The 20180-nt window shown below is 41.6% G+C and overlaps 1 protein-coding gene and 1 non-coding gene across 2 annotated transcripts; both read right to left on the reverse strand.

The window, feature by feature from the left end:
• Window positions 1–3385: 3385 nt before the first annotated feature.
• On the reverse strand, window positions 3386–9625 carry RBMX (RNA binding motif protein X-linked). The gene is made up of 9 exons (XM_070604952.1): window positions 9294–9625; window positions 8077–8205; window positions 7765–7871; window positions 6725–6896; window positions 6057–6209; window positions 5401–5515; window positions 5187–5312; window positions 5018–5100; window positions 3386–4389 (listed from the first exon to the last, which is right to left on the reverse strand). Exons 2-9 carry the CDS (start codon window positions 8183–8185, stop codon window positions 4079–4081), a joined length of 1176 nt encoding a protein of 391 aa, XP_070461053.1. The 5' UTR covers window positions 8186–8205; window positions 9294–9625; the 3' UTR covers window positions 3386–4078.
• On the reverse strand, window positions 7956–8027 carry LOC139081241 (small nucleolar RNA SNORD61). The gene has a single exon (XR_011536363.1). It is a non-coding gene; the product is annotated as a small nucleolar RNA SNORD61 (small nucleolar RNA).
• Window positions 9626–20180: the final 10555 nt, after the last annotated feature.

The following is a 20180-nucleotide window of genomic DNA, read 5'->3' on the forward strand; positions in this document are numbered from 1 at the left end:
ATTTAATTTGAGGGTAAGGATTAAATGAAATCATCTGAATTACTTCGGTGCCTAGCTGAAGCTCACTCCCCTATAAAGTAGGCCTAGTCACAGGAACAGGCCACTTCAGTGACTATGTTCCCTGGCAAGTGCTCAAGTGCCACAGTGCAGAACTACAGTCCGAGGGAGGGAGACATGGGGAGATCACATTTAAAAGCCTAAATTTCTTATTGCAAAAAGGTAAAAAAGAACCCAGGGCACAAAAAAAATGCATGTTAAGTTTTATTAAGTTTCAAATACAAAACATTCCAAAAAGAGAAAAGCAATCTATAATACCTAAGTTCTACTATAGTCAAGTACCAGTTAAACAAGGAAAACATTTTATCATTCTATTTCTTTTACAACCAGTATAAAACCAAAAGAATCAAGACTGATTCTTTTTCCAACGGGAGCAGAATTAAGTCTGCTGGGTCAGTAAACTATTTGCCAAACAGCTGTCTGGTCATTTAAGTGTACTTCTTAATCTGAATTTAGTATTCATATTTACTATGATTAATTTCTCTTCTACACTATCTTCAAGATATCTAAATTAAATCTCAAGAGCCAAAAGGACCTCAGAATATAAACCCAAGTAATTCAGATTATATGAGGATTGTGGAAGACAGCTACGTGAAAGTGCAACAGCTATTTAAATTTGGTCCATACTCCTATGGTCTGTGATTAGAAGAGCCTGTTAAATGAGGGTTAAAATTTCTGGATTATTTTCCACAAGTGCAAATGTTAAACATGACAGTTAGTACTGCTATTTACTATACAAAAATTCTCAGAAGTTGAGTTGGTTCTTCTAACCCAACAACTCAAATCTGTTTCCTTTGAGAACATTAGCTTTTATACTCTTTTTTCTAGTTGTTCCTTGATTTATTTCCAAGACAGGAGGTGGGAGTAAATTAGTTACAAAACAACAGTTAAAAAAAAAAAAAGAGCCAAGTGGCCCAATTTTCTTTCCAGTTTTTAAAGTGTGCTATGTTTCCAGTTACTTTAGTTTCTAGAAATTACTTTTCCCTGTAGTTTTGCTTTAAGAGTAAATCCCACTTCTGGATCAAGACCAAAAAATGTTTCACTTGCTGAAAATCAGACACTTCACTGGATAAAGAGTTAACACTTACGCCTTTCAGTTTCGTAAGGCAACTTTCTGAGAGTAAGTGATAAAGTGATAATTAGGAAGTTCTAAGTTGCAGAGTTGCCCCTATGATACGAGCTGAATAAAATGAAAGCCAAAGCTGTAACATCTACATAAAGAACCACAAGAACTTCCTGACTACCTTCCACTTACCAATGTAATTGCTCCCCTTTCTCCATCTGGTCAGTTACTTAAGTAACTACCACTCCCTATTAAGAGTGCTAACCAACGCTGACGCCTCCCTCAGATCCACAGGAACCCTTGAAGGCAAACATCTATTGCCTGCACCAAACCAACTCTGATGAGTACTGCTTATGCAACTGTTGTGCCTTATCGACAATCAGCCGCCTTCTGCTTCAACAACTCTGTAAAAATGGAAAAGCACGTGATCAGGTCGCAAGATAGTTTTATATTGGTAATTACTCCTCCTCTTACCTCTTCTTTAAATATATACTTTTTTGTCGCTTTGACTGGCAACAAAACATTTCCTTAAAAATTGCAAGCCCTAAGAAGCAACCATAAATGCCTGTTACAATTCCTGTAAGCATGACTTTGGTAATATTAAGACCATGTATGTTATCATTATACCAGTGTTACTCAAACTTGGAACTTACTAGCAGCTGCAACTATTCTCTTTAGCCAATTTGTACTGTAGCTGAGCAAACAATCAGGCACTAATAAAAAGGGTCTCCTTTTGCAAAATGCATGAGAGCAAGTTTGAACATTCAAGTGAAGTTTGCTCACATACCAAAATGTTAACTGTACAACTGCCTATGAAGTATTAGCAAGCTTTATACTTTCAAAAATAGCTAATACTGCATGACTGAGCCACTAATGGAAACATACCTAATGTTTAAAATAACCTCACCCTACATAAAAAGGACTGGTAGTTAACGTGCCAGGTGTATACACTACAGCACTTAATCCTCGTAATCCATGAGTTGCTATCATTCTACATGTAACTTGCCAATCAGTTACACAAACTAGCAAAGCTGTTTTTAAACCCATGAAGGCCATGCTTTCAACACTTACCTTAGCATCTGATTTCTTTTAGTTGCCAGCTTTATCTAGTGTGAATAAATCAGCACTCCATGACCATAATGACCAAAATCCTCAACCTGTAAAAATTAAATAGGTAACTAGTTATCTCTCTTAAGGCAATTCTTTTAAACTTGCCTATAACTGCCCTCTTTTCCAGAAAGAAAAGGCAAGTTCAGACTTGCAGCTTAACGTTATTTCATGTTCTACTACTTCTTAAGTGGTGGAAGAGTCACTGGCTTGGGATGGACTGGAATGGCTTAAATGGTTAAGTTGCATGGCTTATGGATTCTCACTCTGTTCCAATGGTGCACTGCCATGTTAAATCCATAAGTTGAACGGACAAAACTTATTTGAAGGAATAAGTGCAGGGTAAGGATTTTTAGTTGGAGGTCTTCAAGTTTACTATATTCAAGAGCATCTTTTTCAACTTCATGGCTGGACCTGGGTCATGCTGCCTCAGGTTTTGCTTTTTAAAGACCACTTGCAATAGATTTTCTCCATACAGTGTAGTTTCATAGAACTAAAAACAAGTCAGGCATCCAACTAAATGTCAAGTTTGCAATGGCTTACAGGGGTAGAGAGAGGGGGGACCCCAAACTTAAGCCATTTCCTATATTGACTAAAAGACTAATTTGAAAAATGTTAAAACATATGAAGCATGTTTAAAGGTCTTCATCAAAAAGACTTAAAAAAAAAAAAAGATACCCCCTCCCAAGCCCCAGATCGCTATTGGTAAACAACAGCTGTATTATTAAGGCCTTTAAGTGTCATACATGCTTTTAAAAAAAAAATCCAAGTGTTGAATTTGGAGGACTTCTAATATGCTATCGAACACTTTGCTTTTCCAAAGTTTTTTTTTTAATCTAGAAAGCATTTCCATCGCCATGAGGTACAGTGTTTCACTGTACTAGGAGGAAGGTTTAAGTGTTCAATTTCGACTTAGACGGAAAAACTAGTTTGCTTTGCTTACCATCTTTGCTGTTTCACAGGCATTTGATGCTTTAAATCTGATGTGGAATGCTGATAGATTCACTTTTTAGAAGTCATAAGCCTTTGAGAAGTTGGAGATAACTTCATTGCTTATCTATTTTCTCCTTTGCAATCAAGCTGTTCCTTAAAAGTGAGACACTACAGAGTTGCAAAAATTTGAAACAGTAAGAGCAAGCATCGTTTGCAGCTTCATGGTTGGTTTTGGCCAAACTTTTTATTTAGTATTCTGTAGTTGCTTAACACACACTTAAATGGTCTTATTGGGGGAGGGGGAAAGGGGAGGTTCTTGTAGATTCCCAAGGAAATGTCAGAAAGGCAATATGGCCAGCATTATCCACTTGTTTTGGGTTTACTGGGTGAATAGCACTTTCCTTACATAAGCATCTGATCTCAGGTTTTTCAGACTGAGAACATTGAGATTTCAGTTTGAAGACACCCTGAAATCCTAAGAGTAGCATAACCCGACCACCCTCTATATAGAGCTAGCTTGTTTATGTAGGCAGAAAGAGCCATCTCTCCATTTTAGATGGCTAGATGTCTGTGGAAGATCTTAAAATTGTTTGCCTTATTTACTGGGAAAAATCAGATAGGAAGTGGCCTTTAGGGAAACTTTTACTTGGAAAATTACAACACTACTACACAAGTAAAGTCTTAACACATTTAACATTTGCTTGTTGAAAGCAATGTCATAAAATCAAATAAGATTAAACATGTTTTACTTTTTTCCTCACAAGAACATAAAAATTATGGAAGGGGAACTTAACAGGAAATTTAAAAAAGGTAACACAATTTTTCCTTTTAGTAGTCCTTGGGTAGTTATGACAGAATAGGTTCCACTTTTTGTTTGTTTCTTTGAACAGGGATTTTGGTCCAAAGTTTTGTTTGTTTTTAATATCTGCTTCTGCCTCCCCCTCTATCAGATCGGCTTCCTCCACGGCCACCACCTCTTGGTGCTCCGCGGCTTGAACTGCTGTAGGAATCACGTGGAGGAGGGTACCCCCTTTCCATAGAAGGGGGAAGCCCTCTTTCTTGTCTGCCAACCCGATCACGACCACTTGAGTAGAGATCACTTCGGCTGCTTGAGTAACTGTCTCGACTTCCACCATATCCGTCACGTGAGCTGCTGTAATCATCATAGCGACTGCTTCCACCATATGATGGCGGGGGCCCTCGTGTAGGTGGAGCACTACGTGAGTTACCTGCAGGGTCAATGGTCAGGTAATATGGCAACACTATAAATTGTATATATACAACATTTAAATCTGAATTTACAGAATTCTTGTATTAAACGTTTACTTTCTCAACTGGGAGGTTTTAAACTCTGCCATTGCTGGCCATTACAGGGATTTGCTCATCTGCTGAGATACGGAAATGGATGGGTTTTAATGTTTGTTTGAAAAGACTGAAGACGGTGTGTATTTCAAGAGGATATTCCAGAGAGCTTGTTATTTTATAGTAGACACTCAGCCACTTTCCAGTGATAAGTTGCAATTTTGAACTGTAGACTTTCCTTCATATTGCAATGGTAAACATTTGATCTTGTTAATAAAATTTTTAAATTGTATTTTCACTGTTGGGGGAAAACACATAAGGCTGCCAATTTAAGCAAGCAAAATCCCCTCCAAAGCAAGCAAACAGCCTCAAAAAAAAAACTTAGAAAAAACAAAAGCCCCTCACAAAACTAGGAAAAGCCCAGCTGATAAAGTTACCCCCTTAAAAGCAAGCGAACATCCCTTTAAAAGCAAGCACCACACAGCCTAATAAACTGGCTCATGAACCTAAAAACTCAAGCTGGTGATATTCAAAGACCCTCAACCAATATCTTACCATAACTCTCATATGAATCTCTGTAGGAACCTCCACTTGGATGATCTGAATAGTCACGATCACGACCATAGCCATCTCTATCACTAAATTAAAGAGAGAAACATGTAATCCCCAAGGCATCAATTTTTACAGTTATTTCACATCAAGGCGTGACAGTCAAGTCACCTACCTATAGCCTCTTGATGGATAGTCATCACGTGAACTGGAATGACCATAATCACGGTAAGTATAATCTCTTGGTGGTGGTGCATAATCTCTTGTATCACGAGAACTTGGGTAATCTCTGCTTGAATAGCTATGACAACAAAAGTAACAGTTCACGCTTTTGATGAGCTCTCCTTCAACAATTCATTGAGACAAAAGCTACTATACTTTTCTGTTACCTGTCTTTAGTAGAATATCCATCATCTCTTGGGGACAAATAAACATCTCTACGAGAGGGCAGGGGTTCCCTTCGGGGTGGGCCTCCATAACTATCTCTTCCACGTGACACAGGAGCTTAAAGAAAAATAATCACTTTTAAATATACCCCAAGAGAAAAAATGTGAACTTACATTCAGGCAATGAAAAGTAGTGATGTAACCTAATATGACAATATGGAGCTAAATCAAGACATCTTCTGTAAAATTTCCTATTTACACCTCAATTCTTCTCAGTGCTAATTAACTGCATGTACCTAGATCACCTGGAGTCCACGAGTCAGTTTTCTTTTCTTTTTGAGGAAGATTAGCCCTGAGCTAACATCTGATGCCCATCTTCCTCTTTTTGCTGAGGAAGACTGGCCCTGAGCAAACATCCATGCCCATCTTCCTCTACTTTATATGTGGGACACCTGCCACAGCATGGCTTGCCAAGCGGTGCCAGGTCTGCACCCGGGATCTGAACCAGCGAACCCCGGGGGCGCCAAAGCAGAACATGTGAACTTGACCAAGGCGACACCAGGCTGGCCCTCATGAGTCAGTTTTAAGCATCATTTTTAGATTTACCTCTCAATCCTTTCCTGTGTTATGGTGGTAGAACATATTGTAATTAAGCTCACCTCTTCCTCCCATTCCACTGCTGCTGCGAACTGGTCCTGAAGGGGCAGATCTTTTAGGGGGAGGACCTCCACTTCGTGGTGGCGGTCCTCTTTTTACTGGAAGTGGTCCCCTGGAAGAACTCATGTTAAAATTCATGGAATAGCCACCATCATCTACATTAGGAGAAAAAAGAAAAACACGTGAATACTCACGAGAATCAAGAAAAAGCTGTAAATGTGTTCTTTGCTTGACCACGAATATGACCATCATTCATTTAGCTGGGAAATTTTGTTTTAGTTTTCACTTGTACAAGACAGATCATGAGACGTCTATACAGACTACGAAAATAAAAACTGGGGGTAGTCTTAAAAGTTACTTCAAAGAAAAAGTGCAAATTGTTTTATTTTCATATGCCCAACACCGATGCCTATCAAAACTTTCCTGCATTTGCTTTGCTCCTACAGAATGAACTACGTGGATGAGGACTAGTCTATTGTCCATCGTTTAAAAATGCAATTTAACTAAGGAAGCCTTCTGTTTTAAGTCATAACCACTTTGGTAGATGAGCAAGCGTTCTCAATTTCAAAAGCTAGAGCCTTTAAACAAGGACTTAACCAAAAGCACCCATTGGTGTGGGTCTGCAGTTCCTAACTTATACACCAAGCCTGAAGTAGACCCAAGTCATTACCCATGTGCCCTCCACGTGAGGGAGGTCCCCTGGTTCCTCCACTTCCTCCTCTTCCGCCTCTAAGGCCTCTCGGAGGGCCTCTGCTTCTTGGAGGTGGAGGTGGTCCACGTCTCCCACTTTCAAATGATGGTTTAGTGGCTTGCTCTACCTTGATGGCTTTTCCATCTAAGGACTAAATAATAGCAAAATGGTTAATTACATAGACTTTTAAAAAGAAGCTGGGCCAATAGCATGTCAGCAGATATGACGCAAGCAGATGATTTACATGTGTGCCTGTGATTTGACTTGTTCTCTTGTGCTCCTCTGATGTGACATGAGAAAAGCAAACTTCAGCTATCCCACTGCCCCTTCGGCTTGGGACCCAGAATAAAGACGCTGGACCAGAACTGAGCAGACCCATTAGACTGGAACCCTCCCAATCCCTGTTGAGTCCAACTTGGGTCAGCCAAACCACAGCCAATTTCCAGCACCATCAGTATGAAAATAAATGGTTAAGTCACAGGGAAAAAAAGAACTTGCAGATCCACTATGCACTGTGACACCGGTTACGTCCTTCAAAATGCAGATAAATTTTGCTCACCAATTAATCTAAGAAAATATGCTACAGATACAGCCAGTGATACTTGTCCACTGACTCAAAATGTTTACTCAGTCTTTAAGAATGACACTGATGATTTAAACCAAACCATAACTTGGATCCACTGCACTGCTCGTGAGTAAAATTTAAAACAAGGCCAGACAGTTAACAACTTCTTATAAAAACTAATAACCAAAATGCAAAGCTAAGTTATCTGATCAGTTTATGGATTCCAGATAAAACATTATCATATAATATTCTGAACTGAAAGACTTTAAGAGTATAATCGGTAACTTTGGTTATGAAATCTGATTCTGAAATTACAAAGGGCTATGATCAGAGGGTCCTGGAAAGGCGTGCACTCAAAAACAAAATTCCAGGGCTGCCCTAGACCACCCTTGGGTAACATACGGTGCTATTTTATGCACCAGGATCCATAGTATCAACTTGCGGACACTCTCACCTTTCCATTCATGTCTCTGGCCGCATCCTTAGCATCTGCGGGGCTTTCGAAGGTGACAAAAGCAAATCCTCTTGATTTGTTGGTTTCACGATCTTTCATCAACAGTACTAAAAAAAACAAAAGTAGTTTTCCGGGGGGAAAAAGTGTTACTCTAGTTCGAATGAAATAACACAAATGAATATGTAAAAAGAAAGCTCAGAACTTCTTAGAGGACAAAATATATTATCATTTTGGATAATCAATGCAATCAAATTCATCATAGCTTATCGTTTTAATTTTAACAGTTTTGAACGTAACTTTCAAATAACTCACCTTCCACTATCCGTCCATATTTGCCAAATACTGCTTCAAGGGCTTTCTCATTTGTTTCTGTGTTGAGGCCACCAATAAACAGCTTTCCTGGGCGATCTGCTTCAACCATTTTTCTTCCCTGGTGAGAATCTGGTAAAAAGAACAGTATTACCTCCCTGGAAAAAGTTCCTGAAGTTTATCGGACACATGTATTTATTGGGGCACATTTTTCTTTTACTAAAACCATTATTCCTTAATAACCAAAGACAGCAAAAGCAGTCTTTGCTAAGCCTCGGCAGGAAACCAATTTAAATAGTTTAGTAATAGGTCAGTTTACATTAACTGGTTAAAAGGGCCAACTTAATGCCTTTATCCTTGATCCATCCTAGCAGTTTTAATCAAGTAACGGCTATTCAACATTTGAAAAAGTGAATCTTAATTATAATCCTTGATTTCCTGCCTTTTCAAGATTTAATTAACACATCCTAACCAAATGGTTTAAAATAATTATCGATTCATTCAAGGTCACGGGCCAGACGCAGGTCGTTAACGCCCAGCCCTCTTCCAAGAACTTGGTCTTTCCTCATTAGGACCCCCTAGTAAATATAAGCAGAAATGTAAAGTTTGAGCCAAGTTACGCCTCCCCTCGGTCGCCAAACCTATCCCGCCGAAAAGATTACTGATTGGGAAAAAAGTGTCAAATCATTTGATATGAAATAACGGAATGTGGAAGGGCACAGTGTAACAGCGCTCCAAGATTGCAGGAGAACCCAATTAAAGCCTGTCATTAAAAACCGCGTGGAAACACAAAATGGCGACACTTGGATTCCGCCCAGGACAAGCGACACCAGTCAAGGGAGTAACTGTGCCCAGCAGCGGCTGGGAACGTTCACAGGGCTCCCTCTGCACGGCCGCCAGCGACCGGGCCCCGCGGAGGACGCACGTGCCGGCGGCGGCCCAGCGCCATCCCGATGCAGCCACCGCGGTCTCGCCTCGTCCCGCTCCAGCCCCGACCTCCGCCACCACCCCCGCAGGCGACAGCCAAACTTGCTCGAGAGGCACACGACAAAACGCGCCGCCTACACGTCTTCCGTCCCCACTCTCCGCTTTATCTAAATAGGTCGGCACCTTTCGGCTCTTAAAATGGCGCCCGCCGCCCCCATCTCCAGGGAGATAATCCCAAGTTCGAAGGCGGCCGGAGCGCACGGAAAGCGGCGTCAGGACAAGGATGCACGTACCGGGGGGGAGGGCGACGCTTCCTGGCTCCTACGAGCTCGCCGACAGGGGCTTCCTAGCAGCTCAGCACGAGAGAGGGCTGCCGGCTCCGAAGACCGAAAGGGGAAGCCGCGAGCACTACTGCGCAACGAGGGCGAACAAAGGAGACAGCAAACTTTATACTGCCCGGGAACGAGGCTGAAGGACCCGGATGGAAACGGAGCTCAGAATTTGAAACGCAAAGGGAGGGGGAGCGGTTCCCAGCCTCCCCGTTGGCTGCCTCCTCTGTCGTTCACTCCTCGCTCCTCCCCTTTTCCCGGGCTCTCTGCGTTCTGGCCGGCGCCCGTTTCTAACCGTTTTCCCAGCCCCCACCCGTGTCCCACAAACCCGCGTTTTTGCTTTCCGCTAAGATGGTTCACGGGGTGCATTTAATAAAGAAATGAAATTTATCGCGTGTTCCAGTGGGCTGGGCACGGTGCTAAACTTTACACCCGATAACTCACTTAATTCTCATAAAGATGTGATGAGGGTACATGCTCCTATTTTGCCAATTTTGCAGAAACGGAAAACAAAGAAGTTTAGATAATAAAATATATTTTTTCAAATTATCTCTAACAACAATTTTTATTGAGTGAGGAAAATTCTGTTAAATGTCAGGTGGGAAAAAAACGTCCAAAACGGTAGACGGGTCTTCATATACAACAATTACTCAACACCTCTTAAATGGCAGGCTCTGGGCTTGGCCGTGAGGATACAACCCAGAACAAGCGAGACAAGGGCAAGGCGCCTCGTGGGTAAAGCTGCCAGATTTAGCAAATAAAAATACAGCACGCCCAGTTAAGTTTGAATTTCAGAAAACAAATAATTCTTTCTGTCCCAATATCATATGCAAAAAAACTTACTCGTTTATCTGAAATTCAAATCTAACCGGGCATTCTGTATTTTATCTGCCAATCCTAAATGGGAGGGAATACAAAAGTTTAAAAAATTCTAATTTTTTAAAAACTAAAGAAAAAATTAAATACAATTAACAAATTAAACAACTGCATGCTGTGATTAGTGCCAGGGAGGAAGGAAGCCAAGTGCTTTGATGGACAATATTTGGGAGCCCAAATCTGATTAAGACGTCACAGAAGGTCTATGTAAAGAGATGACTTTGGAGATCAGATCTGAAAGGAGAAAAGAAAGGAGCCATAGGAAAGCTAGGGGGAAAGCTTTTCAGGAAAAGAAGAGAGCACTAAGCACAAAATGGAGGGAAAAAGATCCAGGGTGACAGGAATTTAAGGGGCGTAAAATGAGGGAGCCAAGGTAGGCAGAAACTTCGAACCCATTAAAAGATTGCTGAGGGTTAAGTGTGGAAACCGGGACACCAATGGGACAGTGCAAACAGACCAAGAGAGAAGATAGCGACTTGAATTAGGGTTGTGGTAACGACCCGGGGATGAAGGAACTATTGCTAGGTATATATGGCAGGTAGAAAGGACAGAATTTGCTGATGAATCAGAGGGGAAAGGACTGGGGTGGAATTGAGGAAACAGGGAGTCATTATGGATGACTCTAAGTTTCTGACATTAGTAGGTTATGGCTATTTACCAAAATGCTTGCAGAGGAGCAAGTTTCAGATGTGGGGGCGGGGGAGGGGCGGGGGAGAAATCTGATGCTAAGGGCAGAGTTCAGGGCTAAATTGTTGCTTTAGAAATGGAAATAAAACCCATCAGAATGAATGAGACCACGGAAGAGACTCAAGTGGGAAAAGAAAAGGCCCAAGTCACACGGTATGAGCTATAAAAAGAAAAGTATGGAGACAAAATAACTAGAAGGAAATATGCTAAAATGTTACCACTTTATCTTGTGGGAGGTAGAATTTATGGACAATTGTCACTTTTCTTCCTCACAGTTACTCTGCCCATGGTGAATTATGGTATATGCCAGGCAGGTGGTAGTAAATGATGCTCAGGTCGTGGGTACAAGCCCCAAGAAGCTTTGGAACCAGCTCTGAATTATTAACATTAATGGAGAGAATAGTACTCAGTGAGACAAGAATATTTGTTTTTTATCCCCCAGCCAAATAATGACAGTACAGCAAAAGTCATGTCCACTTGCCTTCAGAATGTGGTGTGGAAATTATCGGCTCTGGCGGTAGCTGGGAATTGGACAGGTTGGCAAATCCACTTAAATGCCAGGCTCAGCAAGCAGCGTCCGCACCCCCAGGAAAAACTAGAGAAACCCCTCCCCCTGGGCCAGCAGGCACTGTCTTTCTCTGTCTCAGATCCAGACAGGAGGACTGCAGGACCTTCCCCTAGGCTCTGAGTCTAAGCCAGGCCTCCCCCAGTCTGGGGCAGAACAGGGCCGACTCTACAATAGATGTCCCTGTCCCCCTGGGTCTCAAGAAGGAAATGTGCACCTAGACAGGGGACACAGCACTTCCAAGGACCAGAAGAGAGAGGGAGGGGATAGGGGATGGCTTATTGAGGGAACTGTGGGAGAGGATCATGATGGCTATAGCATAGAGTCAGGACAGAGAGGACAAAGGAAGAAGCTGGAGGGGAAGGCAGAGGGCCTACTGGCTAGATCAGAGGGCAATGGAGAGAGGAGCTTTTTTTAAGAGGTGGAGCAAGGTAATCAGATTTCATCTTAAAGAGATCACTGTGGCTGCAGTTCCAAGACTGTGTTAGGGGAGGGAGGAGCAGGAAGCAGGGTACTGCTGACATAATCCCGGAGAGAGGGGACCGTGGGCAAACTGAGTGTGAGGGACTCTGGCTTACAGGCAGTCGGATAAGCAGGCCTCACACTGCCTAAAACTCATCTCTGAATCCCATCCCTCCTCCTCATGAGTCTTCTAGGTTTTTCCCTTTACTTCTTTCTCTCTGTTTACTGTTTTGGATTATCATTAAACATAGTTATATTTTCTCTTTAATATAATTTTTCCCTTGACCCATTGTTTCTCTCCAGATGCCATCTCAATGATTGCCTCATAGACTGAGTCAAGCAGTATTACCTCACCACTAGGTGTCTTTGGCATATAATCAGTGCTAAATACACGTTGGCTGAATTACTTGCAAGCTCTTTTTATCCTCCATGGTGCTTAGTATGAGATGGGCACATAGTAAGGATTTAGCGAATACTGGTGACCTTGTCTTAAATCCCAATTTATTTGCAAAGGGCTCACATTTTTTACTAAAACAAATGGACAACAAAGCAAAACAAAAACACTCCATAGTTTAAAAAGTTTCAGGGGCCGGCCCTGTGGCTGAGTGGTTAAGCTTGCGTGGTCTGCTGTGGCGGCCCAGGGTTTCACCGGTTTGGATCCTGGGCACAGACATGGCACCACTCATCAAGCCATGCTGAGGCGGCAACCCACATGCCACAACTAGAAGGACCCACAACTAAAAACATACAACTAGGTACCCGGGGGGCTTTGGGGAAAAAAAGGAAAAATAAAATCTTAATAAATAAATAAAAAGCTTTAACCTGTTAAATGATTAAGAAATAACCTTCAGTCATCAAACTAGGGGTCACTCCAAGATGAGTAAGTTGAAACTCTCTTGTCGGCCTTGCATTTTTACATGAAGGGCAAATGTAACATCACTCAGCATCCAGTTGTGCCTGTTTTCCAAACTACAGAAACATATCCTGACACGTGTTCTAAAAACGTTATCTGGTATGAAGCAAGAAGGAGGAAGGGAGGAAAGAATTTTATGTGATTAAAGATTAGGAGACTTTCCAAACCTCTTTAAGTAGCCACTGTCCAGAGATAGCCTACTTAGCTACAACAAGCAAGGAATAAAAACTTTTTAACGAATGATATCTATATAGGAACTGGCTGAGTGAATGTAGATATAATTCTACTGTATCTTTCTCCACAATAAAAGAGATGATATGTTTTAACCAAACTTAATACTCAATTAAAAGGAGCTAAAATATGCCTTAAAAACATTTCAAATGGGAGGGGTGGGGAATGATGGATTTTTTCAATAAATTGTGTAGAGACAATTAACCATTTGAAGGGAAAAAAAATCTGGATTCATACCACACTTTTTACTCTAAAATAAATTTCAGTTCAAGGAGTTACATGTAAAAAGTAGAACCACTGGGCTGACCCCATGGCCTAGTGGATAAGTTCAGCGTGCTCCACTTCAGTGGCCTAGGTTTGCAGGTTCAGATCCCGGGTGCAGACCTATACCACTTGTGTAGGCTATGCTGTCGCAGTTACCCACTTATAAAATAGAGGAAGGGGGGCTGGCCCCGTGGCTGAGTGGTTAAGTTCCAGCGCTCTGCTTCGGCAGCCCAGGGTTTTGCCAGTTCGAATCCTGGGTGTGGACATGGCACTGCTCTTTAAGCCATGCTGAGGGGGCATCCCACATGCCACAACTAGAAGGACCCACAACTAAAAATGCACAACTATGTACCAGCGGGCTTTGGAGAGAAAAAGGAAAAAATAAAATCTTTAAAACAGAGGAATATCGGCACAGATGTTAGCTCAGTGACAATCTTCCTCAGGAAAAAAACAAACAAAAAAGTAGGACCACTGGAGTACGAGAAGAAAATGGGCAGATGCTGTTATAATTTTGTCATGAAGACCATCCTTCCATTCCTTCCTTCCTTCATTCATTTAGCAAATATTTATTCCGTGCTTGTTATGTGCCAGCACTATTTTAGGTGCTGAGAAAACATCAGTGAACAAAAAGACAAAAGCCCCTGCCTACCTGCAGCTGACATTTTAGTGAGGGGTGGGGGGATAGACAATAAGCAATAAACCAAATAAGTAAATAAATTATAAAGCATGTTTGAAGATGAAAAGTGTTATGAAAGAAATAGAGCATAGTAAGGAGCAGGGTCAGGAGTATGGGAGTGGAAGGGTGCAAAATTAAAAGGGTTGATCAGAGTTGGCCTCAGTAAGAGGCTGACACTGAAGCAAAGATAAAGGAGGGAGTAAGCCAAGTGGCTCTCTGGGGGAACAGCATGTCAGGAAGACTGAAGGATACCTGGCGAGTTCTAAGAACAGCAAGGAGGCCAGTATGGCTGAAACGGAGTGAATAGTGGGAGACAAGGCTGATAATTAGCCAAGAGGCCAGATCATGTAGGTTTTTCTAGACCATGGTAAAGACCTTGCCTTTATCAGGGAGGAAAAAAATAGTTTTCCCTCTACCCTTCTAGGTTCTTGGCTGAGACCCCTCACCCTATAACAAAAGACAGATCAACAGGAGAAAAAGAAGTTTAATAACATCTGTGCTTCCTATATACAGGGGAGAGACCTGGGGGTGAGGTGTGACCTAGGACAACTGAGAAATTCTCCCAAACGACCCAAGCCATCATCTTAAATACCCTCTTTAGCTAAAGACAAAGGAAGATGTTGGGGAGCGGTGGGGGAGCCAGTTATGGGAGAAGACCAGGAAAAGCACCGTAAACAAGGGTAATGTTGTTATGCAGATTTAAGTCCTTGTCTTCTCCATGATAAGAGTTTCTAGAGATTAGTCATCCTCCTCTTCCTGGTACAGAGAGGGGGACACCCTTACAAATGGAGATTCCCTTATAAATGTAAATGTCTCTTACAAAAGGTAACTTCTATTCGGTTTTCAGAGTTTCTTCTGTGTCTGCTGTTTCTTATCAGCTCAAAATAATCCTCCTGCCAAAGGGGCACATTTATATTGGGGTGGAAAATTCTGCTCCCCTTCACCATTTACTGCACTTGAAATCAGGAGTCACTGGAGGGCCTTGAGCAGGGGAGTGACATATCTGTCTTGCTTCATAACAGGATCACGTTGGCTGCTGGGTCCAGGATACACCACTCTAAGGAGCAAGGGTGAAAGCAGGGAGACCAATTAGAAGACTATTGTAACAGTGCCTTGGATCCAGGGGATAGCAGGGGAGGTGGTGTGAAGTTGTTGGACTCGACATATTTTGAAGGTAGAGCCAAAAGGACTTCCTAACACAAAATCCAGATGGCATGAATGAAAAGACTGATTCATTTGACTACAAAAGCATTCATTCTTTCTCAAACTGTTATCTTCACTCCTTAGGTAATCTCATCCATTCCCAGGGTGTCCACTACAATAAATATCCCTATGACTCCAGGATCTGTATTACTATGACAAATCTCTCCCTTGAGCTTCTCAACTTGCATATCCAACTTCCTGTCTGATGTTATCACTTGGCTGCCTCAAATTTGTTAACTCATTCCCTTGCCAAATATTTATTGGGTACCTACTATGTGTTAGTCACTATGGTATGGACTGGTATGTGATGGTGAATAAAATGAACGTGGTCCCTGCCCTCATGAAGCTTTCATTCTAGTGGGGGGGGGGGGGGTGGTGCATGAGAAAGTAAACAAGAAAACAAATAAAAAATAGTGAAAACAGCTATGTAGAAAACAAGTTGCAGTAATAGAGAATTAAATTCTGTGGGAGCAAGGGGAGGAAATTTTTTTTTATTGAGTTCATAATAGTTTACATCAATGTGAGATTTCACTTGTACGTTATTTCTTGACTGTCACCGAATAAGTGCTCCACAAGGGGAGGAAAGTTACTTACAATAGACAGGGAAGATCTCTATGAGGGAGTGACTTGGAAGCTGAGAGTTCAAGGATGAGAAGCAACCACCCATGGGAAGAACTGTAGGAAGAACATTCTAAATAGTAGCAAGAGTATGTGTAAAGGCTCTGCTGAGGAAAAGAATTTGATGTATTTGGAGAACTTAAATGAAGTCACTATGGCTTCGTTTAACATAGTGAACATGGTGATTTAGGGGAAACAATGATAGGTGAGCTAGTTAGCAGGTTAGGAAGGCGTCCGATCGCCCGGGACCTTGTAAGTCATGGCTAGGATTTTGGGGGTTTATGCTAAGAACAATGAGAAGCCAGTGAAGGGCTTTAATCAAGGAGAAAAAACTTGAGCTGACTTGTATTTTGGAAAGATCACTCTACAACTGTGTGGAGAATGAGTTATAAAGGGGCAAGCACGGAAGCTGGAAAAGTGAGTGAGAGATGACATGGCTTGGACTAGGGTAGTGGTTGTGGAGATGGGGAAAAGTGGACAGATCAGAAAGATAGTTAGGAAGTTGAAATAATGCAGAATAGCCTACCTAAAAACTGGAACCTGGAGCTAGAATGCCTGGTTTGAAAGCTCGGCTTTGCAACTTCCTAGCTGCATGAATTTGAGCAAATCCATGATTTCTCTGTGCCTCAGTGTCCTCACTTACAAAATGAAGATAAGAATAGTACTTATAGGAAGTGTCAGGATTAAATGAGTTAATATACACAACATATTTATAACATTTTCTAGAGCATAGTTAGCACTACATTAAGTGTTAGCCATTAATATCGATGATGGATTGCCTATGGGGTGATGTGGGATGCCATCACAACATAGCTTGATGAGCAGTGTGTAGGTCCGTGCTCAGGATCCGAACCTGCAAACCCTAGCCTGCCAAAGTGGAGTGCGTGAACTTAACCACTACGCCACCAGGCTGGCCCCTGTACCCATCCTATCTTCTTTCCTCCTGCTACATTGCATAGTGGTTCCCAAAGTGTAGTTACTTTCCCAGAACAGCAGCATGGCACTGCCTGGGAACTTGTTAGAAATGCAAATTTGCAGACCTCACCTCCAGACCTACAGAATCACAAACTGGCGGAGGAAGAGGCAACAATCTGTGCTTTAACAAGCTCTCCAGGCAATTCTGATGCACAATCAAGTCGGAGAGCCCATGCAATAGAAGAAGAATGCCTCTTCGCATTTAAAGCCAATCCTTCTACCGGTGCTTTGGATAATGTCTTCCCCTACTTTCTTGGGAATTTTATATCATTAATTATCCCTTTTTTTCTCCTGTATATCCAGCCACTCCTCTCAACTGGAACTTTCTCATGCACGTTAAAACATGCTCAAGCCTTTCTCATATACAAAAACCCTCTCTCAATTTCTCATCACCCTCTAGCTACCTCATGAGAGTTTTCCTCCCCACCACAGCCAAACATCTTGAAAGAGTTGTTGAGGGCGTGGGAAAATGGGTAGTTAGTAGTCTTATGAGATTCCCACCACTGGTGGGAGGGAAAACTGGTACAGCCTTTTAGGAGAGCAGTTTAGTAGTATCTATTAAAATACAAAAAGTGCAAGCAGAGTCTTTTAAAATTTAAATGAACATACCCTTCTTGTTGCCTTTTTTGCCCAGGGCAGTGTGTATAAGGCAGTTTTTTGCAGAATTGTTAGTGACTGGGGAACAAAAATGGAAACAACTTAAATGACTATCAATAGAGGAGTGCCAAATAAATTATAATCTACTCATAGTATGTAATATCTGTAATGCATCTGTTAAAATACTGAAGTAGTTCATACTATATATCATGTTATACTATATGTAATATATGCACATGGAAAACATATACAGATGTATGTGTATACATAAAATTATACTGTATATAACAACCGTATATTGATACATAGAAAAAGGCCAGGAAGGACACACCAAGCAAGTCACAGTGGTTACCTCTGGAAGGTGGGGAAGAAGACCAGGCTTGGTGGCAGAGGTCAAAGAAAATTTTAGTCTTCTCTGTAATGTTTTAATTTTTTTTTTTTTGAGGAAGATTAGCCATGAGCTAACTACTGCCAGTCCTCCTCTTTTTGCTGAGGAAGCCTGGCCCTGAGCTAACATCCGTGCCATCTTCCTCTACTTTATATGTGGGATGCCTACCACAGCATGGATGCCAAGCAGTGCCATGTCCGCACCCGGGATCCGAACCAGCGAACCCCGGGCCGCCGAGAAGTGGAATGTGCGAACTTAACCACTGCGCCACCGGGCCGGCCCCTGTTTTAATTTTTTAAAAAGAGAAATATATTTATGTACAACTCATGTAATTAAAAATTAATCAAATAAATGAAAGAGTTGTCTCTGCCAACTACCTCCATTTCATCACCTCTCACGCAATTCTCAACCCACTCCATTCTGGCTTTTATCCTGATCATTTCCCCCCCAAATAGCTCTGTTTCATGCCACCAATGATATCTGTGTCACCAAATCAAAAAGATAAGTTGTTTTCTGCTATTTTACTTGGCTTTGACTACTTTCTCCTTCAAACAGTCTCTTCCCTTGGCTTTCGAAGTCTTTTATTTTAATATCACTTTCTTCTGGTTTTCCACCTACCTCTCTGCCTGCTCCTTTTCTAGCAACTCTGCAGCTTATACTTCTTTTTTTTTTAAAGATTTTATTTCTCATTTTTCTCCCAAAGCCCCCTAGATCATAGTTGTGTATTTTTAGTTGTGGGTGCTTGCAGTTCTGGCATGTGGGATGCCGCCTCAGCATGGCTTGACTGGCAGTGCCATGTCCGCACCCAGGATTTGAACTGGCAAAACCCTGGGCCGCCCAAGCAGAGTGCATGAACTTAACCACTCGGCCACGGGGCCAGCCCCCTATACTTCTTTAGTATACCACAAATTGTTGAAATTTTTCAAAGACTGGCCCTAGATCCTCTTCTCTTCTCATTCTGTACTCTCCCATCGTGTGATTTCTTCTATCATCCATAAGCTATCAACTCCCTAATTTGTATTTACATTCCAGAGCTATATATTCAGCTGTGTGCTTGATATCTCCATTTGTAACTCTCAAAGTTTCCTCAAGTATAACAGGTCCCCCCAAAACCTCCTGATTGCTCTCTATAACTCCTAAACTCGGTCCTCTTCCAATATGCCATGCCTCAGTGAATGGCTCCACGAACCAGCCAGTTGTTCAAGGCAGAAACCGATGAGTCAGCCATGACGCTTCTCTCTCCCTCACCTTCCCATATAATCCATCAATCACACCAAATCCTATCAGTTTTATCTCCCAAATATCTCCTCATGTTCATGGTTAACACTCTCGGTTAACCCTCTAGTCAAGCAATTCTCAAAGTTTGGTTTGAGAACCCCTGGAGGCCCCTGAGACCCATTTAGTGCATTCACAAGATGAAAAAACAATTTGCCCGAGAATACTAAGATATGATGTGCCTTTTCCACTCTCATTTTCTCATGGGTATACAGTAGTCCAGAGGCTGCATGACATGTGATCACAACAGACTGAATGCAGAAGCAAGTATGAGAATCTGTCTTCTATTAAGCCAGACATTGAGATTTGCAAAAATGAAAAACAATACCACTCTTCTCACTATATTCGTCTTAGAAAATATAGGGTTTTTTTTTAGAACAAATAAGCAAATTCAGTAGAAGTTGCAGGAAGCAAAATCAATATACAAAAATCTGTTGCACATCTATACACTAACAATGAACTAGCAGAAAGAGAAATTAAGAAAACAATTCCAGAGGGTGGCCCAGTGGCGTAGTGATTAAGTTCGTGTGCTCCACTTCAACAGCCTGGGGTTCACGGGTTCAGATCCTGGGAGCACCTATGCACCATTCATCAACCCATGCTGTGGCAGCATCCCACATACAAAATGGAGGAAGACTGGCACAGATGTTAGCTCAGGGACAATCTTCCTCACACACACGCACAAAGAAAACAATTCCATTTACAATGGCATCAAAAAGAATAAAATATCTAGGAATAAATTTAACCAAGACATGAAAAAGACGTGTACACTGAAAACTAAGATATTGATGAAAGAAATTGAAAAAGACACAAGTAGATGGAAAGATATTCCATGTTCATGGATTGGAAAAATTAATATCATTAAAATGTCCATACTACCCAAAGCAATCTACAGATTCAATGCAATGCCTTTCAAAATTTCAATGGCATTTTTCATAGAAATAGAAGAAACAATCCTAAAATTTGTAAGGAACCATAAAAGACCCAGACTAGCCAAAGCAATCTTGAGAAAGAAGAACAAAGCTAGAGGCATCATGTTCTGTGATTTCAAACTATATTACAATGCTGTAGTAATCAAAACAGCATGATAATAGCATAAAAATAGACACATAGATCAATGG

The sequence above is a fragment of the Equus przewalskii genome, chromosome X (assembly GCF_037783145.1).
Source record: "Equus przewalskii isolate Varuska chromosome X, EquPr2, whole genome shotgun sequence".
Lineage (NCBI taxonomy): Eukaryota > Metazoa > Chordata > Mammalia > Perissodactyla > Equidae > Equus > Equus przewalskii.

What these genes read in the sequence shown, in the direction of transcription:
- RBMX (XM_070604952.1), bottom strand. Translation starts at nt 8,185, where the DNA reads ATGGTTGAAGCAGATCGCCCAGGAAAGCTGTTTATTGGTGGCCTCAAC. An exon ending in CAGTGGAATGGGAGGAAGAG is followed by an intron (nt 5,516 to 6,056) that starts GTGAGCTTAATT and finishes TTTTTCTTTAAG; the next exon opens with CTCCTGTGTCACGTGGAAGA. An exon ending in AGATTCATATGAGAGTTATG is followed by an intron (nt 4,390 to 5,017) that starts GTAAGATATTGG and finishes TTGACCCTGCAG; the next exon opens with GTAACTCACGTAGTGCTCCA.